Source organism: Nannobrachium achirus (genome assembly GCF_963921795.1).
Source record: "Nannobrachium achirus genome assembly, chromosome: 15".
In the NCBI taxonomy this organism is placed as follows: Eukaryota; Metazoa; Chordata; class Actinopteri; order Myctophiformes; family Myctophidae; genus Nannobrachium; species Nannobrachium achirus.
This window is the reverse complement of record NC_137822.1, coordinates 59,456,389-59,482,008: the sequence shown is the minus strand read 5'-3', so window position 1 is coordinate 59,482,008 and position 25,620 is coordinate 59,456,389. Positions and strand designations below refer to the sequence as shown.

General features: G+C 43.9%; 1 protein-coding gene across 1 annotated transcript in view; it reads left to right on the top strand.

The window, feature by feature from the left end:
- col5a1 (procollagen, type V, alpha 1) overlaps nt 1-25,620 on the top strand; it is a 245,961-nt gene that overhangs the window by 188,737 nt on the left and 31,604 nt on the right. The window contains exons 44-58 of the mRNA XM_080743867.1: nt 2,899-2,952; nt 4,281-4,388; nt 4,594-4,701; nt 10,899-10,952; nt 11,575-11,628; nt 12,915-13,022; nt 13,119-13,172; nt 13,675-13,782; nt 21,274-21,327; nt 22,290-22,397; nt 23,335-23,388; nt 23,499-23,552; nt 24,271-24,324; nt 24,456-24,509; nt 25,438-25,545. Of these exons, the coding sequence (XP_080599993.1) occupies nt 2,899-2,952; nt 4,281-4,388; nt 4,594-4,701; nt 10,899-10,952; nt 11,575-11,628; nt 12,915-13,022; nt 13,119-13,172; nt 13,675-13,782; nt 21,274-21,327; nt 22,290-22,397; nt 23,335-23,388; nt 23,499-23,552; nt 24,271-24,324; nt 24,456-24,509; nt 25,438-25,545 (1,134 nt within the window). The remainder of the gene's footprint in view (nt 1-2,898; nt 2,953-4,280; nt 4,389-4,593; nt 4,702-10,898; nt 10,953-11,574; nt 11,629-12,914; nt 13,023-13,118; nt 13,173-13,674; nt 13,783-21,273; nt 21,328-22,289; nt 22,398-23,334; nt 23,389-23,498; nt 23,553-24,270; nt 24,325-24,455; nt 24,510-25,437; nt 25,546-25,620) is intronic.

Sequence of the window (25,620 nt, the reverse complement as noted above, 5' to 3'; positions counted from 1 at the left end):
CGCTCCGTCCCCCCCTCCCAACAGCTAGGGCCGTCACGATTATGACATTTTACATGACGATTAATTGTCATTAATTAATGATTTAATTGTGTTTTCGCCGTTGACAATTCACCCTTTGTCAGCCTCCTGATGGGTTTGTGCCCGCTTAGCTCAGTCAGTAGAGCTCTCGCCTTTGTACCGCAAGGTCATGGGTTCGATTCCGGGCACTGTCAACTCAACGTATGAGTAGCAACGGCTTGGCAAGCTGTGCGGCAAGTACTGGGTGGGAGCTGATGGTAGGTGTGGCGCTCCACCTCAGCAGTCCATCTCCCGGGGGTCTAACGCATTGTAGCGGGGACAGACTCCCACGTGTTACCGGCTGATACCGACAATAAGCCACTCCCGACCTACTTGATGGGTCCCTGACTGACCAACCAGCAGGCTCTTTCTGCCTTGTCCCGCCCTGGTTCCGCCTTTTTTATGTTGAATTTGCTAAAACATCATTTTTCGAGAAATAAAAACATTTAAAAACATGCCCAGTCACTATACTGCACCTGAGAGGCTCCTTTTTACTGAAACCAAGTTTAAAATGAGAATTGAACACACAAAATAACAATAAGAAGCAACTGAATTTCAATGGTAGTGGATGGAGAGAAAGGACTTTTGTCCCACCAAGACACTGCAGCCAATGGGTGCGTAGAGGGGCGTGACAACGGGCGGGACTTGAAAAAGGGTGAATTATATTTCTGTTTGGCTTGTAGGCTTTGAAGTTGCACATGGCAGATATGATACGTAACCTAAATATACATTAATGACTGACATATTTGACAACTTGATGCTTGATAATGGAAAAGAACATTTGATAGTGGAAATAGCTGATCTACAAGCTCACAACGCGCCGCGATGCGACGCGTTGTGAGCTTGTAGATCGGCTGTTTCCACTATTTTTTTGAAAATGTTAAAAAATATATGAAAAATGATGTCAAAATCATCGTTACTCACCAGATCCATTTTCTCTCTGAGGCCTCGTTTTCCTCTCCCAGCGAGCTGTTGGGGTCCTGACAGTTCAAACGCACAAGCGGTCCTCGTTATTCCGCGGCGGCGCGCTTGTTAAAACGACAAACAAGCACACAGAAATGGATTTTGACTTAGCCCCGGGGATGCAGAGTTAAACCAGGGGCACATGAAAGACGGATCGCTCCCCAATCCTTTGTAAATCTGATTGTTTTCATGGAGTTTTTGTGTGTGTGTGTGTGTGTAGTTTGTTCCTTTAAGCCGGCAGCGTACTTCAAACGGAGTCAACAATTTATCGGCTTGCCGAGACCGAACAAGTTCTCTGTGGACAATAAGGCGTATGATTTGTATTCCACCCCACCCACTGTATGCCAGTGGTGGAAAGAGTACTCACGTGTTTTACTTAAGTAAAAGTATCGATACTGCAATATAGAAACACGCTGTTACAAGTAAAAGTCCGGAATTCAAAATGTACTTGAGTAAAAGTCCAAAAGTAATGGCATCGAAATGTACTTAAAGGAGTAGTTCACCCCCAAAATGACTTTTTTTCTATTGATTACTCATGCCATGGAGAGTAGAGTTCAATGATATTTTTTGTTTTTTGTCACATTCCTAAGACAAAAATTTGATTCGAGTAAATTTACCCCCATTGATTCCGGATGGGGGTAAATATATTGTTATCACATTTTTGTCTTAGGAATGTGACAAAAAACAAAAAAATATCATTGAACTCTAGTCTCCATGGCGAGACTAATCAATAGAAAAAAAGTCATTTTGGGGGTGAACTACTCCTTTAAAGTACTAAAAGTAAAAGTACAACATGTTTAAAAATAGCAGATCTACAAGCTCACAACGCATCACACTGCGATGCGCTGTGAGCTTGTAGATTGTCTATGTTCAAAGAGCCTAAGTATAACATAGGGCTAACGTGGTTTATGTATGTTTTATAATATTATAATCTATTTATGCAAAGTAACTACCGGTAGTAACTAAAGTTTTCAAATAAATGTAGTGGAGTAAAAGAAAAAAATTTGGATCCGAGATGGAGTGGAGTAGAAGTAAAAGTACTGGAAATTGGAAATAATCGAGTAAAGTACAAAAACCTCCAAATTGTACAGCACTTAAGTAATGCTGTATGCGGGCGGTACTGGAACGGTGATTCTGGCACCTGGATGATCTGACTGCGTGAATAAAACAAAATTTAATGACGAGCAGTTTAAATTTCCGCACGCAATGTATGCATCGGTGTCTCTGCGGTGATGTTCTACTACCTTCGAAATGCTGGAAGTGTAAGAAGTGCCAAAAATGCTTTGTGGTTGTTTTCTCCACATTTACGTAAATTTGTTTTTACAACACTGCCGAACTTCGTTTCCACGAGACGTACAGTATGCTGTAGCCTTCAGCCACTAAACCCTAGCTTACATGACCGGAGTACCCCAGGGCTCTACACTAGGCCCCCCTCCTGTTTTTGCGCCATATTTTATACACCATATAGGCCTATCTTTGCCCAAGCTTGTGAGCTTGTCGATGGGATATTTTCGCAGAATGTTCAGCCCAGAATGGTTTGAGATTCTAAACCGTACCCTTGCCACACTCCACAAACTCCACAAAGTTTGTGTTCAACTTTCCTGTTCATACTGTATCAAACTCTTCGGGAAGTCAACAAGTCTGGCGAAAGTTACCATACAAGAAAAGAAAAAATAAGCCAAAGGCACTCTTCTGGCAATAAAGTTTAAAAAGCCTAAATGGTCGGTGGCTATGTTTTAATGGAAATGTTTAAAAACAGTACATGGTAAGAACAAGGCATACAACCCACGCATTGCAGGGTGTGTCTGCCGAAAGGAAGACGGTGTCTTTCCTTCGACGCGTTTGTGTTTCTAAAAACCTTTTGTTTCTCTCTTTCAGGGAGCTCACGGTCTGAAAGGCAGCGAAGGCCCCAACGGCCCACCTGGTCCTGCTGTGAGTATAGCGAGCGCTCGTCTTCCTCTGCCCTTCCTCTCTCTTTCTCCTCCAGGCACATGCACACAGAGACACAAAAGGGGGCTTGAGCCCTTGCCCTTTTTAACAGTCTGTAAAAAGTGCCCTCTCCATAGCCTGGCGGTGCCAGCCTCTATCACACACTTCCTTTTGGGAAGAGAGTCTGGGATTGCAGGGAGAGATTCCATTTCTGAGGGGGCGGGCTAAAGCCTGGTGAGCTCAGCCAGAGCTCTTAATTGCTCCCTTTGAACTTCAAAGGGGTTGTGCAATAAGGTAATTGATTGGGCCATACAAGTGTCAAGACCTCGTTAGTGTTCTCTCTAATCAATGAAAGCATCAAAGACAACTACCTGTTTGATGCCTGTCATAGAGGGGAGGGGGAGGGGGGAATACACCACCACTACCGCCAGGAGGTGGTGTTGTGCCGTCTGGTTTATTAACCAGGCTACCCTTTTCACTATGGTGAAAGAAATGCAAATGCCCTCTTTCCTTGCCATACCTGAAGGCAGCGTTCAAGAGAATTGCCTTTGTCCAAACTCTCCTGAACTTGAACGTGGCGTTTCATGTTGAAAGAATTGTCCTCTCTGTGTAGAAATCCATGCTGTACGCCACATTTCCATTATTGCCTTTTTTATGCTTATTTTAGTGTGATATCAAGTACTGAAAATAGCAGACCTGTCTGCTATTTTCAATATTTCCACCAAAAGGCCCTTTTAGAAATGTCAGCCCCTGCCTCTCTAACATCCTCTTCACGTCCCTGTCCTCCTCCTCGTCAAACCTTCTGCCTCCTGCCTCTCTCTCTCTCCAGGCGATGTTCCCACCTTCAGCCTCCACTGGGCCTTACATAACCTAATGATATGCCCACTTACATAACACCAGTCTGACCTGTTTGATATTGTAGCTTTTTTTTTCTCTCTCTCTTCCTGATATCAAGATGAGTTTTTGTCTAGTCATGATTCTGCCCGTTTAATCCTTTTTAATGTAGCTTATCAACCACTTAAAACATACAGTAGATAGGCTATACTTAGTTGAGTAAGTGTAAGTGTAGGTTTCATTTGTAGTCCTACACCGGCCATGTTGAGGACCAACACAGGTGTTCTGATTGGCGTAGACCAGGGGTGGGCAACTTTGATGATGGAGAGGGCCACTTTACTTTCACGCTCACTCCGGAGGGCCACAATGCATATACAGTCAAAAATAGCTAAAATAGCCGATCTACAAGCTCAAAACCCGTCGTAGATCTGCTATTTTTGATATTTTTGAATTGGAATCCTGAATCATTTTTAGCAATTTTTTTTATATCTCTGCAGGGTTCTCCTGGTGAGCGCGGTGCTTCCGGCCCAGCCGGACCTACCGGTCTCCCCGGACGACCAGGACCCCAAGGACCCCCCGGCCCGGCTGGAGAGAAAGGTGGACCGGTAAGGAGCTTCCATTGAGATTATTCACTATTTAGGCATTTAGCTCTTCTCAATCCAGAGCAATGTACTGTAATCAAGCTAAACAAGAGGTTAATACTGTACATCCAAAGCATAGACCCCACTTTGAGAAGCGCAGATTGTTCACGCACGTCCCATTTCAGCACAACCGAAATGTACTGATTCAACGAATTCTTGTCTTTGTTAGGGAGAGAAAGGACCCCAAGGCCCGGCCGGCAGGGACGGTATCCAGGGACCCGTGGGTCTGCCCGGCCCCGGAGGACCACCAGGACCCCCTGGAGAGGACGGAGACAAGGTGCGTACGATCCCGCTCGATGTCAAAGAGGTGGCGTGAGTAGAAATGTACTGCGGTGTGGTTGTAAAGTCGTTCTGCGGGAATGTCACAGCGAAGGATCTTGCACACAGCGGAGTGGAGACGCTTAAAAAAATCAGCTTCTACCTCTTTTTGTGGTCACGTGTTCAGATACTGGATTCTGATTGGCTTAAAACAGAGGTAAATCTGTCAACAACCTTGAGTTGGCTCATGGACCCCGCCCACTGTTGTGTTGCAATGATTGTAACTAAAGTTGTTGATTGTAACTTCAGGGTTGTTTGGCACTCGGCTTCGCCTCATGCCGCAACCTTGAAACAGTGGTAAATCAGCCAACAACCCACTCCCTCTCGTGGTAAATGGCTTACTTTCAATCACGAACCAAGTCAGAACCACTTCGGGACCCGTGCTTTATCTGCGGCGCGTTTCAAATTCGAATGTGTCATCAAAATGTCTTTTGCATCTGAACGACGCGGAAGGCCTAACGCAGGGGTCTTCAATGTTTTCAGGCCAAGGACCCCTTAGTTGAGATGAAGCAGGGACCCCCACAACCTTAACATGGATCCCATATCGTTGAATTGAATTATATTTTGGATTCATATCAATTTGTGTTTTCAGATATTTAACCACTTGAACGGTCAATACTTCTCTGCCGAAAATAGCAGATCTACAAGCTCACAACGCCTCGAGCTTGTAGATCTGCTACGGTATTTTTGGCTAAAGTTCTCAGAATATGGATACGAGGGTTCAAGTGGTTAATATATCTATCACTCAAAGATTTGGAGAACCCCCCGTAGTAACTCTGAGGCGCCGTACAGACATCTGCGTCACGCATCATCATCTTATCGTCTGAGAATGGCCACTGGGGGCGCCGTACTAATGCATTCTCAATGCAAGGTTGTTTGGTGTTTTGTCGTTGCCGTGTCTCTTCAAGAGCGTACAGGCTGCGGTTGAGCTAGAGACACGGCAACGACAAAAAACCAAACAACCTTCCATTGACAATGCATTAGTACGGCGTTCCCAGTGGCCATTCTCAGACGATAAGATGATGATGCGTGACGCACATGTGTGAGCGCGGCCTGAGGACCCCCTTGGGGTCCCGGACCCCCTGTTGAAGACTCATGGCCTAACGTCATACTCAAGTTAAGTTACACGCTCAACATAATTTAAACAGCGTCGCATCGTGCCACTCCTCCTCGCCAAACAGGTTTGACTGTGACAAGCCATCGCTTTCATATGTTAATTGAACTTTATTCTCATCTACTGCTAGTGACATGGTGTGCAAAGTGTTACCTGTGCAAAAGACAAACAAGTGCAGTGGTGTAAAGTAACTAAGTACATTTACTTAAGTACTGTACTGTATTTAAGTGCAGTTTTGAGGTATTTGTACTTTACTTGAGTATTTTCAGTCTTCAGTACTTTTACTTCTACTCCACTACCTCTCAGAGGCAAATATTGTACTTTTACTCCACTACAATTATTTGAAAACTTTAGTTACTTGTTACTTTGCAGATATGAATGATTATGTTTTAAAACATACATTAATCCGCTTTAGCCCTATTTTATACCAAGGCTATTTGAAAAGAGCCGATCTACACTTGTAGATCTGCTATTTTCAAACATGTTGTACTTTTAGTTTTGGTACTTTAAGTATATTTGGATCCCAATACTTTCGTACTTTTACTCAAGCACATTTTGAATTACAGACTTTTACTTGTAACAGAGTATTTCTATATAGCAGTATTGATACTTTTACTTAAGGAAAACATTTGAGTACTTTTTCCACCACTGAAAAAGCGCACGCAGTTATGAGATCACGCACGATTCATCGTTTCTCTTGCCTACAATATATTATGAATTTACGCTACCTAGGATGATGGACAGGCAAAGTTCCTCTTGATTGGCATGTGTTCTATTCATTTATATGAATGTGTACACATGGGTGAGCGGGAGATAAAAGCCATGTCCATCAGATTGTTGTGTGGGAGTTGCAATTTGTGAAATGATTTAAGCCACTTAAATCGGGTACGCCTTATTGCGTATTATTATTTTATGCTTTAACTCTTGAAAAATAGCAGATCTACAAGCTCACAGCGCGGCACCGAGTGCCGTACTACGAGCTTGTAGATCTGCTATTTTTTTAAAATCATGAAAATGTCTTTGAATATAAATCGTGAAAATGTGTACAAGTCTTTGAATATCTTCGACCCGATCTTTGACCCGACTTCTAAATCCTTCCTCTAACATCAACATTTTTCTTGTCAAGGCCCCCCCCCCCAAATTACAGGTATTTGGCCGCGGACCCCCATCTCAAAATATGTTGTTCCAGGGACCACCCCAGAAGCAGATATTTGAGTTACAAATGCTCGCTTTCAAATGTATATAAAAAAATATATATATATAAAAAATATATTAAAAAATCTAAAGAAATAGCAGATCTACAAGCTCGCAGCGCGGCGTGAGCTTGTATATCTGCTATTTTTCAACAGCTAAAGCATCAAAAAATCCCAGGCCTAAAAGGCTTAATGTGTGTGGTGTGCGAGTGCGAACCCACGCACGCACGTACTTATTGCGCGCCCACACAGACACAAACGCACAAACATGTGCAGAAAGATCAACGTTAATACCTTTGAAGAATGCCTTAGCTCTTAACCCATTCAGAACGGGTACACTATATTGTGTATCATTATTTTATGCTTTAACTATTGAAAAATAGCAGATATACAGGCTCACGCGCTGTGAGCTTGTAGATCTGCTATTTTTGAAAAATCGTGAAAATTAGAATTTTGACCCGATTCTATAAGTGTCTTTTGAATCCTTCTAAGTTTTTTTGAAAAACCTATGTTTCTGTGTCAGCAATCTGGCTAGCCATCGTCAAAGAAAAGGTCCTTTTCTTTAACTATTGAAAAATAGCAGATATACAGGCTCACGCGCTGTGAGCTTGTAGATCTGCTATTTTTGAAAAATCGTGAAAATTAGAATTTTGACCCGATTCTATAAGTGTCTTTTGAATCCTTCTAAGATTTTTTGAAAAACCTATGTTTCTGTGTCAGCAATCTGGCTAGCCATCGTCAAAGAAAAGGTCCTTTTCTTTAACTATTGAAAAATAGCAGATATCCACAAGTTTCCGCGGGAGTTTACTGGAGACTATCCGGACCAAACTTCCGGGTTTAACAGCAGACATACAAGCTCACGTCGCGTCGCAGATGCAACCTGTTGAGAGCTTGTAAATCGGCGCCGGAAGATCGATGCAAACGTTTGCGCGATGCACTATGGGGCGTAGGAAACTCGTGGATACAGGCTCACGCGCTGTGAGCTTGTAGATCTGCTATTTTTGAAAAATCGTGAAAATTAGAATTTTGACCCGATTCTATAAGTGTCTTTTGAATCCTTCTAAGATTTTTTGAAAAACCTATGTTTCTGTGTCAGCAATCTGGCTAGCCATCGTCAAAGAAAAGGTCCTTTTCACTTAAATGGAGCTCAGTCTGTTCTTGAGAGACTACTATGTCAGTGGTTCTCAAACCTTTTCATTTGGAGGACCCCCAAAATGATATGTATTTGGCCACGGACCCCCATCTCAAAATACTTAGTTCCAGGGACCCCCCAGAAGCAACATTTGAGTTACAAACGTTCGCTTTGAAAAAATACATGTATTCAAAGAGTTGCACACATTTTCACGACTTTTTCAAAAATAGCAGATCTACAAGCTCGCAGCGCGGCACTCGGTGCCGCGCTGTGAGCTTGTAGATCTGCTATTTTTCACCTGGTTAAAGCGTTCAATAATTCTAGGCCTGAATGGGTTTTAACTGGCCTCGAGGCTCGCTCCCCGAGGTGTGGAGGAGAGGGACACGAGGGGTTATTTGCCATGCAGATAACAAGGCTCTCACAGCACTAACGTTTACACAGACTCAGACATCTTTCTCATTATAAGCCCTGTTCCGGAGGGAATGGACACAAACTGCAAAAAGCCTTTATTAAGCCATTTAGGCCTAGAATTAGCCAGTAGCTATGCCCCTCCCTCTAAAAGCTTTTGTCCAATGCTAGCTTAGCAACCGGCAGCTTGCCAAGGCTGTTGCCAAGGCAAACCTTGACAAGAAGGAAGTTATTCTAAGCTAGCATTTGACAAAAGCTTTTTCACAGCTTGCAGCGCGGCACTCGGTGCCGCGCTGCAAGCTTGTCGATCTGCTATTTTTTGAAAGATTATGAAGATTTGTGCAAATCTTTGAATATTTATATTTTTTTAAGCGCTCCCTGGTCCCTGGAACTAAATGTTTTGAGATGGGGGTCCGTGGCCAAATACATATCATTTTGGGGGTCCTTCACATGAAAAGGTTTGAGCACCGCCGACATAGAAACATATCTTTTTTCAAAAAACCTTACAAGGATTCAGAAGACAGAATCGGGTCAAAATATTCAAAGAATTGCACACATTTTCAAGATTTTTCTAAAATAGCAGGTCTACAAGCTCGCAGCGCTGTGAGCTTGTATATCTGCTATTTTTTAACAGCTAAAGCATAAAATGATACGCAATAATGCGTACCCGGTATGAATAGATTAAGCAGACTAATTGTATTGCGGTACAACACAGGGGCCTGCCACCTGAAAGGATTTACTCCAAGTCAGAGTCAATATTTCTTTCTTTCTTTTTTTCCCCCACCTTTCCAAACACCCACATAAGTGGCTTTGAAAATGGTGCTGCTGCTCTCGTGGAGAATCGTGATGATATGTATTTATTTATTTATTTATCTAGTGGTGCGCGGATAGGCTTTTGAGTTCATGAATTATCCGCCCATTATCCAACCGCATTAATTATATTTATCCAATTCATAAATCCATTTAATCTGAAAAGTAACTAGTTAAGTTTTCAAATAAATGTAGTAGTGGAGCAAAAGTGCAATATTTGTCTCTGAGATGTATTGGAGTAGAAGTAAAAGTACTGACAATTTAAAATATTCCCGTGAAGTAAAAGTACCTCAAAATTGTACAGTACTTAGTTACTTTACACCACTGGTGCACACACAGGTTGGTTGTCAACGCACAGTTCTTTTCTTGGACTGCTGGCATGGTGAATGACTCACCACTCACCCAGTCGTGAGATATACTTACACCCCGCTATCGGAGGGGCTGTCAGGAACATGTGTTCGCTGGCAGGCCGCAAACCTTTCTATGTTCAAAACTGTAACTTTTTAGGACATAAAAAAAAGAAGAAAAAAAAGAAAGAAAAAAAAAAGAACCTGTGTTCCGATCAAGGGAATAGCTTCGTTCGCTGGAATTGAAGCCCATTTCTGGAACGACTAATTAGCATACATTTTAGGCCCTACCCGGCCCAAAAACGTCAGGTCGGGTCGGTATGGTCGGTTTTGGGCACCTGAACCTGAACCTATTGTTTTGGTTCTGGTTTTGTTTCCATTGCGTACGGCCCGGTTTCAGACGAGGTTCCTGGGAACCTTTTTTAGGCCCTGCTCTTGATGTAGTACTACATTTGAGTCCTGGGAACCTATGGGCAGCGCTGCTCTTTTTTGGGACCTTTCCGGTTAGGTCTGGTTATATGGAAACGTAAGCAGAACTTGGTCCCGGAACTTCACGGGTTCTTGAAAGTTCTGGTTCTAGTTCTGGTTCGGCGCTGTAGTGGGAAAGGGGCTTTTGAGAAGTCTAGTTCTCCTAGAGCCTGCTGTTCCTATTAATGCCCCAGCAGATGTCGCTGTTTCACCCTCTGCTGGTGGCGAGACGTTACAATCGTGAGTCAATAAGGTTTTGGGAGAACTTTACGCTTCATTTTATTTCCTTAGTAAACCTTAAAAAAAAAAACGTTATGTTTTTCGCTTGTTTAAATCATCCTGATATGCGTTTAGTAAATTATGGTCACGTCATTTTAAAATATGATAAAGTAGGGATATGTTTCTAGTCTTTCTGCTGGTTCTACGGAGTAAATACCCGCCCTAGCTATGGTTGGAGCCAATAATAGACGATTATAGCCGATCGCTGAAACATATTAGTGTAGGCAGCGTAGTATGTTGCCTTCTGTTCCATGCCGTGGTTGAAAAAGTACACACATTGTTTACATGTAGTATTGTAACACTATCAATACCACAATGTAGAAATACAAGTAAAAGTCTGGTATTCAAAATTCAATATACTGTTTTTTAACATGCCAATCGATGTCCTGTGTGTGTCATCTTCAGGGAGAGCTTGGAGAACCAGGCCAGAAGGGAGGCAAAGGTGACAAAGGAGAACATGTGAGTCAATATTCATCATTACTCTTTACTCCAAACGATATGTTTTTTTTTCTGTATCTGTGTTTCATAACTGCAGCACCGTAGTGTTCATTTTATGAGCCATTTTTTATTATTATTTAATGTTAGTCTTTCAATCACCCTTGTTAGTTTTTATCACATTTAGTCACGTTTTAGTCGACTAAAGGTTGAGCCTTCTAGTCTTTATCTTAGTCCAAGTCATTTTTAGAACTGTTGTCATTTTAGTCTAGTTTTACCCCTTTAAATGTTTTGTCAGCAAATAATATAGAACATATTATCCATCTTATCTAAAATTATTTCACAGTCATCAGGGCTTAGTTTGTTTCTAGTTTTTATTTGTTGACGAAATTGTCAGTACATTTGGTCTTAGTTTTAGTTGTCAGCTTAGTTTTTATTTTTTATTTTTATTTCGTTTTCGTCTGTGAAAAAAGGTAGTCGACTAAAATCTTTGTCTTAGTTTTAGTAGACGATATTAGCACTACGGCACAGCAATGAGAAGTGAATTTCCCTCGCAGGATCAATAATGGCCTCTATCCGTCAGTGATCGATGACTAATGAGCTCCATTTAACACTTAATGTTGTGTTCCTCCTCTCCTATCTGCAGGGTCCCCCCGGGCCAACCGGACCTCAAGGACCCGTCGGAGCCCCTGGTCCCGCTGTAAGTGTGCTGTCCGTTCCGGTCCAACAGAAGAAAGGGTTTCCAAACTTTTTAGCTCCGTCTCCACCCAAAAGAAACATTTTGCCCCCAGGGCCCAAACTAGTGAAAATAGCATATCTGCAAGCTCACAACGCATCTGCTATTTTCACCACTTCTTTTTATTTCTTTTGAAGAATCTTCGAAATTTGAATGTGTGTTGAATTTTTTATAATAATTTAATTAAAATGTTTAATAATAATTGAAAACAAAACATTATGAAACGAAAAAGATGGGTCCGCGATAAAGTTCTCAACGGGCCTGAAAATTAAGGCCCGGCCCTAACTGGGCCCTAACTGGGCCCTAACTGGGCTGGCCTGAGGCCCTACCTGGCCCGACTAGTTAGCATACATTTTAGGCGCGGCCTGAAAACGTCGTGTAGGATTGGGTATGGTCGGGTTAAGAAATAATTTGAGAACTCTTATCACAGAGTAATAGTAATATATATATTTTTTTTATTTTATTTTATTTTTTTTTATTTTTTCATTGAGCCAGAGGCCCTACCCGGCCTGACTGATTAGCATACATTTTAGGCCCTACCCTACCCTAAATGTCGGGTCGGGTTCGGGTATGGTCGGGTTCGGGCCGGATTTGAGAACTCTAGTCCGCGACCCACTAGGGCATTCACGAATAGTGATTTTTAGTATTCGAATTATTCGACCTCAAAGTATTCGAATAGTGGAATATTCGACAGGACTGGCCAAACTGGCCAACCTGTCAAATATTAAGTAAGCTAGAGGCGAGCGAACATTGTGAAAATAGCCGATCTACATGCTCTTTTCACAATATTTATCTGCGGAACCGAGTCACATTAAATGTAATACCTACAATTCCAAGTGCTTGTCAGTGTGGGGGTCCCCAGTTCAAATATGTTTATTTTGGGGGTCACGGCCTAAAAAGGTTTGAGAAGCCCCGGTATAGAGGATTAACAAATTCATCCACCAGGGGCATTGAGAACTCATTCTTATGACTTCCTATCTAGCCAAGCTTTATAAACTATATATTTTTTAAAGAGAAAACAATAAAAATAAGCGAATATTCGACTTCGGTGAACAACGTCGAATAGTGACTTTGATATTCGAATATTCGAATATTTAGTGAATGCCCTACGACCCACACATGGGTCCCCCGACCCAACATTTGGGAAACGATAAGCAGTCCATTAGTATTGAACCCCTCAACGTTCACCTCACTCACCTCATCCGTTTCCTCCCGTGTCCGTCCTTTCCTCTTCCTCCCCGGGCGTGCAGGGTGCCGACGGAGAGCCGGGTCCCAGAGGTCAGCAGGGTCTGTTCGGACAGAAGGGAGACGAAGGATCCAGAGGCTTCCCCGGACCCCCGGGCCCCGTGGGGCTGCAGGTTGGGGAAACAAGAACATGAATGCTAAAAAACTTTTTTTTTCATCTCGGAGGATTTAGCGAAGGCATTCAATTCTTTCTTTTTCTTTCTTCCCAGGGTCTGCCCGGTCCCCCCGGCGAGAAAGGTGAAACCGGAGACGTCGGTCAAATGGTAAGGAGTTATGACGGCTTATCGTTGTGATGTCTTCGCCGATGGGGTCGTACGCGACGCGGCCAATGCACCTTCTTTCTTAAATGCTTTATTTGACGGAGACAATGCACAATACATATATATATTGTCGTTGTCCGGTGGAAAGCTTGTATGTCCCAAGTTTAAAGAGCCCTGCTTCATCACACAAGACTATCGCACAAAACTAGTGAAAACAGCCGAACTACAAGCACACAACGCCTCGCGGTGCGAGGCGTTGTGTGCTTGTAGATCGGATATTTTCACTATGTTAAATCATTTTTAAAACCGACACCTAGGAGCTCATTTACATCTGGGTATCGTCGGCAGCATACGTTCCAAACATTAAAAAAAAGAAAATCAACAGAAAGTCATGTAAATTCACACAGTACATAGACAGTAGATAATGTAAAACACGAATGCCTTTGATGACAAAGTAATGTGTTTCATGCCGGTCAGACTCTCACACCTCCTCTGTCTCTCCCAGGGTCCACCTGGCCCTCCTGGCCCCAGAGGCCCCTCCGGACCCCCAGGAGCGGACGGCCCCCAGGGACCCCCAGGTGGTATCGGAAACCCAGGTGCCGTCGGCGAGAAGGTACAGTGATGTTCACTCCATTCTCCTTTTGCACAAAGTAGAATGCAAGGTAGAGGGCGCCAGATCCCTTTGAGTCACACCCTACCACTACTTCCTGTTCATCCACAGAGCATTGATTCTAGTCATTTTCTCCATTAGATTAAAGTTCTTTCTTTTCACTTTTTTCAACTTTTATTACTTGTCATAATACATTTTATTTGTCTGCTTTTTGTTTATATATCTATATATCTCCTTGCTCATTATGGTTAATGATGTTCTTCTGTGCTGCTTGCTGCTAAGCAGGGAGAACATTCAGCAGAGCCAAACGCCAAATTAAATGTGACATACACTCTTGTATACTCATTAGTAATAAACATTGTTCAACATATCCTGAGTTACCTGACTGAAATAACATTTACAAGTTTCTATGCCAGCGCCTTCCGCTCTGTTTCACAAATCACAGATTGGAACTTGGCCTAACAAAAGTTTTCAGCCCCGACACTATTTTTTATGCTTTAGTCCCCGAGTGCTGCATTGTTGTTTAAGTGTAGCTCTGCTCCTCAGCGCGCCGTACCAAGTAACGGAACGCGCTGTACACACTTTTTTCTGTTTAGCTCAGAGTACAAACAACAACCGCCTGTGTTCAAAATGGTAAACCATTCTCGCAAATGGATCTCTACAACAGGGACCGTTGCTGCGACATTCTCCATGAGATAAATGCTTTGTTTATCACTTTAGCTATGTTTTATAGCGCGGCTTCAGTGCCGCCAGCGGCGTAATTGTCAGTTTGAGTGCCCAGGCGTAGTCGGGGAAGATTGTGACTGATTCCTTTTCGCAGGGCTTTTGCTGCTATTAATATTTGATGGTGCCTATACGCCCATATCATTCCCTTCCTTTTAAACCCGGGGAGTGGATCAGTTCCTGCGGCGTGGAGTGACAGACGAGTAGTGACTGCTGTCGCTGCATGGAGATGAATAAACACTCTAGGCAGGCGCTGTGCGTGAAAGCGCTAAGATGGCCGGATCATTATTGAATAGAGCTCTCAACCCATTAAGACCGGCAAAGCATCAAGTGTCATGCTAGGTTTTAACCACTTTAAAGGAGTAGTTCACCCCCAAAATGACTTTTTTTCTATTGATTACTCATGCCATGGAGACTTTTCTCTTTTATAATTTTTATTCCTCGATTTTGTAACCCATTTTCACCCAGTGCCAATTGCCTATGTAATCCTGGGCTCTGCTCTCCCTCTGCCGCGCCTGGGGAGACTGACCTCATGCTTCCTTCAATGCATGAGGAGTCCAAGTTGTTTCTTTTCACCTGACAGGGGATTTCCCTGGGATGGACGTAGCGTGTGGTTCCTTTCCCCTCCATCAGATGCCCCCTGGCTGGCCAGGGGGAGGCAGTATAGAGACCAGGATTACTGCATGTTTTTTGTGAGGGTATCTACCCTAGGAGACACAGGGAGAACATGCAAACTCCACACAGAAAAGGCCCTTTCGCCAAACCCATTTTCAATATTTCCACAAAAAGGGCCATTTAGATATGTCAGCCCTAGCTCTGGTCCAGAGCGTCAGCTGCACTGACGCTCTGACAGACCCTCGATTTCTCAGCCCCTACGAGCACTCAACTTCAGTCAAAATAAACAAAACTACTTCACCACTCACCAAACCAAAGGTAGTTTTGCATTGTTGAAAGTCTATTCTCCGCGGTGGTGAGCCCCTCAGCACCCCACCCAATCTGCAAAATACACTATTTTTGGCATGAAATAAAACGCATCCAACTCGACCGCCTCTTATTTCCGGGTTGTGAACCATTGTGTCTGCGGTGGCCGCTAGGTGGCTCGAGGTGGGTGCGTTTTATTTCATGACGAAAATAATGTATTTTACAGAGTAGGTGGGGTGCTGAGGGGTTCACCACCGCGGAGAATAGACTTTCAACAACGCAAAACAACCTTTGGTTTGGTGAGTACTAGTGAAGTAGTTTAGTTTATTTTGACTGAAGTTGAGCGCTGGTAGGGGCTGAGAAATCGCGGTCTAGTCATTTGCCGACGGGTCTGTCAGAGCGTCACTGGAGGTGACGCGATGGACCAGAGCTATGTCAGCCCCTGCCCCTCAAACATTCTCTGCACGTCCCTGTGCCTCAGGTCTTAATGGGTAAAAAAAAACTCTGGCTCTTATTTGTGCTTTGGCTCTTCATTAGGAAGAGTCCTCTTGCCGTGGCAGTGGTGTGGCCGTGGCCCAGCTATAGCTACACACTACAGTGGTGTGGCCGTGGCCCAGCTATAGCTACACACTACAGTGGTGTGGCCGTGGCCCAGCTATAGCTACACACTACAGTGGTGTGGCCGTGGCCCAGCTATAGCTACACACTACAGTGGTGTGGCCGTGGCCCAGCTATAGCTACACACTACAGTGGTGTGGCCGTGGCCCAGCTATAGCTACACACTACAGTGGTGTGGCGTTGGCCCAGCTCGCTACACACTACAGAGCACTTACCCACTCTCAGCACTTTTCTCTCTGCGGCGGCGGTGGCGGCGTGATTTGTTTCATCCGGTTCAGTCAATAGAATCACCTTCGCCCCCCCCCCCCCCTGAAGAATGTCCCCACGGACGGACGGACGGTCCTGTCCATCTCCTTGACAAACAACAGCCAAGGCCGTCACAAGGGGGGGGAGTGGGAGTGGGACTGAGTTACTAGGGCCCACAGTGGAGGGGCCTTAATCAGCTTGCAGTGCAGCACAGAGTGCCGCGCTGCGAGCTTGTAGATCTGCTATTTTTCAATAGTTAAAGCACAAAATAAGGCGTGTTAATGCGTAGTCTAAATGGGTTAAACCTCCTCCCCCTATGAAGAACATTCATGGGGGGCCCGCAGTGAATCCTTGTACCCAGGGCCCAGGATTTGGTGTGACACCCCTGACAACGGCCTCACGTCCAACACGAGTTGCTTGTTCAGCTAATCTGGCGTTCAGCTGATCCGGCATCTTTCATTAGATCAGTGGTGGAAAAAATACCAAAACATTTTTTATTTTTTTTATTTTTTTTTACTTAAGTAAAAGTAGCAATACTGCAACTTAGAAAATGCTCTGTTAGTATCCGGAATTCAAAATGTACTTGAGTAAAAGTAGAACAGTATTGGTATCAAAAGCAAGTAGGCATTCTGCCTAAACTCATTAGGCAGAATGTATAAAGATCTTTTGAAAATAGGCTAGCAGGTGATGCGATGCATTGTGAGCTTGTGGATTGGCTATTTTCAAATGGCCAAAATGTACAGTATATATGGCTGAAGTGGTTAATGTATGTTTTGTAATAATAATCAAAATCGTAAGTATCAAAGTAACATTTTTTCTTCTAATAAATTAAGTGGAGTAAAAGTACAGATACTCAAGTAAAGTACAAACACCTCGAAATTGTACTTAGGCGCAGTACTTAAGTACATTACTTTCCGCCACTGCATTAGATGATGGCTCTGGCGGATGTGTATCTGTGATCAGCAGCTTTATCTCTCATACTCACTATAATGCTCTAGCCCTCAACAGATTTTAATGGCTGCCCCTCATATTGATTGATAGTGAGTGAGGACATTATAAAGATGGAGTCGGGGCCTCGTGCACAGCTTCTCCGAGACGCAGCGCACTAACTGTGTATCGCCGTTGTCGGGTGAAAACCTTGTATGTCCAAAACCGTTCGCTTTGCATTTTTCATTTGAAAAATTATTCAAACTAGTGAAAACAGCCGATCTACAAGCCCACAACGCCTCGCGGTGCTTGTAGACCGGCTGTTTTCACTACTTTGGTGAGACGGCCTTGTAAGATGAAGCAGGACTTTACTTCGCGAAAGAACATACACATTTGAAACTTGGAGATGCGAGGTTTCCACCCGACAACGACGATATGAGGATGCGGCGCGCTGTGTAAGGAGCCGTTCACGCTGAACGCCATAACCATAACAATAACCATAAAAATATGGCTTTAAAAATCATTCGACGTCGAGTGGCTGGCAGGAGTTCACAACAACTATAAAAAAAAAAAGATAATACAATGGTGAACGACAGAGTTTTTTGTTTTTGGGCTTTCGTGCCTTTATTGATAGGAAACGGGGAGAGAGATAGGGGGAGTGACACGGCACTCGAACCCTCGACACAACGTCGGGCATCAGAGCCTAGTGGGCACGCGCCTGGACCGGTAGGCCAGTCGGCGCCGTGAGCGATAGAGTTTTTGATTGATTGAATACTTCCTCAGTGAACAAAAGGTAGTCGACAGACATTTTTCGCCATCGTTTTAGTAACACTGCTTCACATGCAGGTAGAGGTCCGAATGAGTTATTATAAAGAGGTGTAAATATTATTTTACCGTTGCGTGTTGCTGCTCGCCCCTGGACATTAACGTATTTCCCAGTCAATCAATGCGGACAGGAACAATAAATCCACGTTTTCTTTAGATCTTTCTTCTTGTTAATGATAATCCACTGTTAATTTATGTCGCAGCAGAGCATACAGTATATGGTTTTGTTTATCATTAAAACTAGTGCCACTAGTTCCTGACAAGTCACGTGACGCAGCAAGGCAGCCAATGGCACTGACCGGAGGAGAAAAAAGGGGGGAGCGGGGGTGATTGACAGATGTAACAGCCACTCGCCGGGTCCATTCGGGTATCATGGAACCGCTGTTCTAACGGCCAGAGAACCGGGAACCGGGACAGACGGTAACGGCACCGGCCCGCACCAAGGTCACTGCTCGTGAATGGACCGGCTACCCGGCTCGGACCGGGTCGGATCCCGGGTAATTTCGGAAAACAGTCATGCATTTAAGCAGCCATATGGAGGGCTGGGGAGGAGGAGGTACACTAAAGTACATCTTGGCAAGCAAGCAAGCAGGAGTTGGGAAGGAGGCCAGAGTGTGATTTGTGTGCGGCCGGTTAATCAAGATTGAAGATATGCTTGTCAGGATACAGGTCAGGACCAGCTTGGTACCTGATGGCCTCGAGGCTGAACTCCTGCTCCCAGTGCTGTCCTGTCTCGTTGACAGCCCGTTAGGCCAGTGATTCTCAGCCTTTTTAATCAGCCCTCTTTGGATGTGCTTTTTTTTTTTTTTTTTTTTTTTTATCCCACGATTTTTGTAACCCATTTTTTTCACCCAGTGCCATTTACCTAACCTGTAATCCTGGGCTCTGCTCTTGTGAACCGCTAGTGTAAGGCTAACATTTTGTCTCGCGAGGCAGACTGCATATCTATGATCTATAGAGCCTCCCAGCAGACACGGTACAGGCAGGGGTGTCGCACCACATTCTGGGCCCTGGGTACAAGGATTCACTGTGGGCCCCTAATGTTCTTCATATCCTTGAAAATCCTTCCTCTCAAATCCGTTTTTTTAAAAACCTATGTTTCTATGTCAGTGGTGCTCAAACCTTTTCACGTGAAGGACCCCCAAAATTACATGACCCCCATCTCAAAATATTTAGTTCCAGGGATCCCCAGAAGCAAAATTTGAGTTACAAATGTTTGCTTAAAAAACACATTTATTCAGATTTGCACACATTTTCACGACTTTTCAAAATAGCAGATCTACAAGCTCGCAGCGCGGCACTCGGTGCCGCGCTGTGAGCTTGTAGATCTGCTATTTTTCAATAGCTAAAGCATAAAATAACGAAAGCCCCCCTCCACCTTGGGCCCTAGTTACTCAGTCCCACTTCCCCCCCCCCTTGTGTGACGCCCCTGGGTACAGGCGTACGGTACGGTGCAGTATGTGACAGTGATCAACGAGAGCACACACTGCGTACAGGCGAGCCCACAGGGCCATGGTCTAATAAGACAAGGGGGAGGAGGCAGAGATATATGGGCCCAGAGTCCATGGACAACCCCGGGGTCAACGCAGACTAGAGGTGGGACGTTCGCGAACGAATCAAGTCTTTTGAACGGCTCTTTGAAATGAACGATGGGATCCGGTTCACAGTAGGGAGCCGTTTCTGTCTAAATGAACAGTGGTGGGAAAAGTACTCTTTACTTAATTAAAAATATCAATACTGTAATCAAGTAGAAGTTTGGAATGTTAATATACTTGAGTAAAAGTACAAAAGTATTGATATCAAATGTCCCATTTAGCGCCACCATCTGGACGATTTTTGAAAAACACATTTTTGGACACTGCTTCTACAGATTTTGCCCTAAAATCACACAAAGTGGTACACAGTATCTCTAACGTCATGTCATCAACATGGATCTGTCCCATTTCCCATATTCCCTCCTGATTGGCTACCATTGCCTTCTAGTGTATGCGACCTGACGGTCGCTTATCTCCCAATTTAGGCAGTCTTACTGTTATAAAGTACTCATTATGCAGAATGTCCTGTTTCACAGGTTTTCAAATGAATAAAAATGTAGAAAAATCTTTTTGAAAATAGCAGATCTACAAGCTTGTAGATCAGCTATTTTCAAATGGCAGGTATGTACCGTACCTAGTATATACAGTACGTCCGAAATAAATGTATATAGGGTTGAAGTCTTTTGAACGGCTCTTTGAAAGGAATGGATCCCAGAGATCCGGCTCACTTCAAAGAGCCATAAATCCCATCTCTAACACAGACAGCTCCTGCCCCCAGCCACCCTATCTGGCTTGCACCTGATGGATTGAAATGTGTGCTGTCATCTCTTTCTGTCCCCCGGGTGACCCAGGACACTGTCTGGGACAGTGCTGGCTGCTGTAATATAATATGAGGAGATGTCTTTTTTTTTTAAACCCATTTAGAACGGGTATTATTGTGTATCATTATTTTATGCTTTAACTATTGAAAAACAGCAGATATACAAGCTCACAGCGCGGCACCGAGTGCCGCGCTGCGAGCTTGTAGATCTGCCATTTTTGAAAAATCGTGAAAATTTGAATTTTGACCCGATTCTACAAGTGTCTTTTGAATGCTTCTAAGATTTTTTTAAAACCCTATGTTTCTATGTCAGCAATCTGGCCAGCCATTGGCAAAGAAAAGGTCCTTTTCACTTCACTGGAGCTCAGTTAGTCTGTTCTTGAGAGACTACCATGTCAGTGGTTCTCAAACCTTTTCATGTGAAGGACCCGCAAAATGATATTTATTTGGCCACGGACCACCATCTCAAAATATTTAGTTCCAGGGACCACCCAGAAGCAAAATTTGAGTTACAAACGTTCACTTTGAAGATACACATATTCAAAGATTTGGACACATTTTCACGACTTTAAAAAAAATAGCAGATCTACAAGCTCGCAGCGCGGCACTCGGTGCCGCGCTGTGAGCTTGTATATCTGCTATTTTTCACTGGTATAAGCATTCAATAATTCTAGGCCTAAATGGGTTAAATGTTGTTAGATCATCAAATAAGCTGTGTGATATACTATACGGCATCTCATATATTTAATGTACCTCTCTCTCTCTCTCTCTCTCTCTCTCTCTCTCTCTCTCCCTCTCTCTCTCTCTCTCTCTCTCTCTCTCTCTCTCTCTCTCTCTCTCTCTCTCTCTCTCTCTCTCTCTCTCTCTCTCTCTCTCCAGGGAGACTCGGGTGAGACAGGAGAGCCGGGTCTTCAGGGAGAACTTGGCCCGCCGGTGAGTGATCTCTATCTGTCAGAACAGAACCGCTATTTTTACAGCGCAGTCGGCCAACAAACTGGGGCGTTATTACAGTGGATCTCACGGGATCCTGCATAGGAACCCACGTGGCTCCCAATGTGGATCCTCGGACGCCACGTGACCATCCCGTGACGGTCGGTCGTCTCGAATATTGAAATTTAAATAATGAATGTTGCCGCTGATCGGTTTGTGCGATCAGTTCTGGACACACAGACGGACTCTGTTGTAGACCGCTAGCTTGATGCGGTGAAAAGAGTCAAGAGTCTATAAAATCATGTGCACACATAGACATCAAAGGGGGCTTGAGCCCCTGCCCTTTTACCAGTCTGTAAAAAGTGCCCTGACCATTAATGTAGTTTTTACTATGGTGAAAGAAATGCAAATGCCCCCCTTTCCATGCCAGGTATGGCATGGAAGGCATTCAAGAGAATTGCCTTGTCCAAACTCTCCTGAACTTGAATGCAGCATCTTATTTTGAAAGAAATGCCGTCTCTGTGTAGAAATCCATGCCGTTACGCCACATCTCCAGTATTGACTTGATTATTCTTAGTTCAGTATGGTATCAAGATAGTTTCACCAAAAGGCCCCTTTAGAAATGTCAGCCCCTGCCTCTCTAACATTCTCTGCACGTCCCTGTATAAAACAATATTACATAGACTATAAGAAGTGGAAGTGCGGCGACAGTAACCATCACTGAACGACAACCACCTGCCAGTCATCAGAGCAAAGCACAGAATTAATTTGAATGACAAAAGAATATTACCACACCAGCCTTTTCTCCGTCTCTCATAATAATCCGCCGTGCTGTTTGTCCCGTTGACATTTTGTTTTCAGACGTGCTTATGTAAATATGAATAATAATCCCCCTCGCGCACAAAGGCCCCGTTGCCTTTGAACGCGACTATGCTAATAACCATGGCTTGTGTTGCCGTCACCAGGGTGCACGAGGAGAGCGAGGAGAGAAGGGAGAGGCCGGTCCCGCCGGCTCTGCCGGCCCCCCCGGGCCCAAGGGTCCACCCGGAGATGACGGTCCCAAAGGCAGTCCCGTAAGTCCTCAAGCTCCCGATTTCCGCCCGCTGTTGTTTTAATGGAGTTTGCGATGGGTTCTCCCCCCTATTCTGGGGGTGAAGAGATTTTGTGTAGAGGGGGGGAGAAAAAAGGATTGGATCGAGTACAGAGCCCTGATGGACCCCGGTCAACCTAGCCTATAGGGGTTAATAGACATAAACAGATCAGGCATTCATCTAGTAATGTTTAAAATTAGTGTTGTATAAATGAAGCGTCAGCGTTAGTTTATGCAGGACACAGGAGTCGTCCCACCCAGCTGTAGTCAGCTGTCGGTCAGCTCTGTTCTCATTCCTCATTATCATATCTGCTGGTCATTACGTCACATGACTGTCATACTCCAATCAAAGCTCTCAATCAGTAGAGAAGACTCCTTTAAATATGGCTTGCTTTCTCTACCTATGCTTGGTTCTGAAGCTTCGGGAATCATTCGCTGCTAGCTGCCTCCTCCACCCCAGCCTCCACCTTTGCATCAGTCTGGCTAAGCTCAAATGCCTGTGATTGTTTGATTAAGTTACATGTCAATGTGGTTAAGCTCAAATACTGTGATTTGACTAAGTTACATGTCAATGTATTGCTATTGTTCTGCTATTGTATCCCTATGGGGGGTATTGTTTGCGTTCCCTGATTTTGCTTAGCATGCTCAGAAAGCATGCACAAAATTCAGGGAACATCTCCGAACGTGGAGCCCTTTAACGCCAAGATTAACTGTATTCCATTCTAAATGGTTACTCTACTTAGACGGGAGTGTTCCTGACTAAATAGTAAATAATGTGAAAATAGAGAAAATTGCTTACCTACCAGCTCACAAAGCATACAGTAATGATGCAGCTAAGTGTTAAATAGGGCTACTGTGTTGGTGCTGTGCCTTCCATGCTTTCGTCCTTGCCTAATGCAACACATACTGTGGATTTCCAGGGTCCAAGTGGCTTCCCTGGTGATCCTGGACCCCCCGGAGAGCCCGGTCAGGCTGTAAGTAATAAAAGAAAAATCCCTTACATTTTGCATTATTATTTGAGGATTTGAATGTTAATGAAGAGGTTGTTGCAACATCACCACATCCTCGTTCCTTCTTCACGCAGGGTTTAGACGGAGTGCCCGGTGACAAGGGAGATGACGGAGAGGCCGGTCAAGCTGTGAGTTTAACTTTTATCTTTTTTTATATATTATCATAAATTCTTTACTGTACTTAAATCAGTAATGTACTCAGACAGGGCCTTAAAGGCCTGGTCTATGGCTTTTTTCATGTTTCTTGGCTTCAATTACACACACACACACACAAAAGAAAACACATTTAAACATTTTTTTTAAACACTCAGTGGTTTTTCTTTAATCTGTAGTTTTAGGTTCAGAAAAGTGAGTTAATTGGCCTCTGGACGAACTTGTCATCGTCCAGGGGAGGGTGTCGTTGTATCACCTTGTGTTTGTATTGTTCTACCATTTACCATTGAACACTTTGGTTGTTGCGTTCCAAAAGAGGTGACGATTAACAGGAAAGTCCCTGAACTAAATCAAAATGCAACAGAACACAGAGAGAAAGAAACCTAGCTACCAGTTTTCAGTTTAAACATTTTAATACGCGTTTTAAGGTAAAACATGCTGGTAAAAACAGCAGGTCACAATTGCTTTAAGGACTTGAATCCGTCCCTTCTCTGGGAGGCGAACATTCGGTGGAAATAGCCGACGTACAAGCTCGCAACATGACACGTTGAGAGCTTGCAGGTCGGCCATCTTTGCCAAAGACATTTAGTGTAACGCTAAAACTGGAACGGGCCTAGTATTGAGCCTTGGGAGACTCCCCTGGCTAAATGTACTTGAACGTACAATGAAATGTCCCTTTCACCTTCGCAACAGGGTTCACCTGGACCCACCGGAGAGTCCGGTCCATCCGGCCCACCAGGAAAGAGAGTAAGTAATGCCTGCGTGCAATCCTAGTTTTTTCACTTTTATACTATGAAATATTAACAGCTTCCAAATGCTAATGTTTACTTCCTGGATACGCTGTGTGTTCACTTCTGTCTCCCCCTGCTCTTTCCCAGGGACCCCCTGGAGTCGCGGGACCCGAGGGAAGACTAGGAGAAAAGGGAACCAAAGTAGGAAACGCTCACAGCTGTGGCGCCAGCACATTCTCATCTCTGTACCCGTGTTTTTACCAAAGCTTTTCGGGTCGAGACCCGAAAGAGAGATTAAGAGTGCAAATAGCAGATATACAAGCTTGCAACATGTCGCTTCGCGCCACGTTGCGAGCTTGTAGATCAGCTCTTTTCACTACTATTCAAACATAGTTTTTTTTTCTAATTTATGGCATTCTTAGATCTTTGATTTCTCCATGTAATTACTGAAAAAAAAATATTGCATTCGTTTTTTTCAATTCATGAAAAAAAAAAATTTGGTAATGTTTTTTTGAACATTTTCTGAAATAATAATCATTTAACCGAAATGTTGGAAACAAAAAAAGGAAGGGACCCATACAAATTTTGTCCGCGACCCACAACCAGTGGTCTTATGCAGATCGTCGTTGTCAGTCGGGTGAAAACCTTGTATGTCCAAAAGTGTTCGTTTCGCATTTATCATTTTAAAAACGATCTAAGCTAGTTTTCACTGGTTTTGTGCGACAGATCTTCTACGATGAAGCAGGGCTTTACTTTACGAAATAAATGACTTGGAGTTACGAGGTTTCTGCCCGACAGTGACAATATATGTCTCGAGGGGTGTAACGATATAGTAACTGTATCGAAATATCGTTTTTAACTTAAAAATTCACACAGATTCAATGTCTTTGCTAAATAGTTACAATATCAATTTTAAATCATTGAATCGAATCGTATCGTATCACCATGAATGAACCAATACCGTCCATGTATCGCATCGTCAACAATGTATTGTGATATGTATCGAATCGCTGTTAAAATGTAATAGTAGTTATAGTTAGTAGTTGTCTCCGGTGTTTTGTAAACAGAAGCCACAAAGATTCGTTTATACGTTTCTCTCTCTCTCTCTGTGCTTTCTGCTCAAAAAAAGGGAGAGCCCGGTATGGAAGGCCCCCAAGGGAAGACGGGTCCCGTCGGCCCCCAGGGATCACCCGGCAAGCAAGGATCTGAAGGGCTGCGGGGCATCCCCGGTCCCGTCGTAAGTATATATTATGTTGTACCTCCGTAGCGTCGCGTAGCGCGGTCCCGCGAGGAAAGCTAATCCGGTTACAGG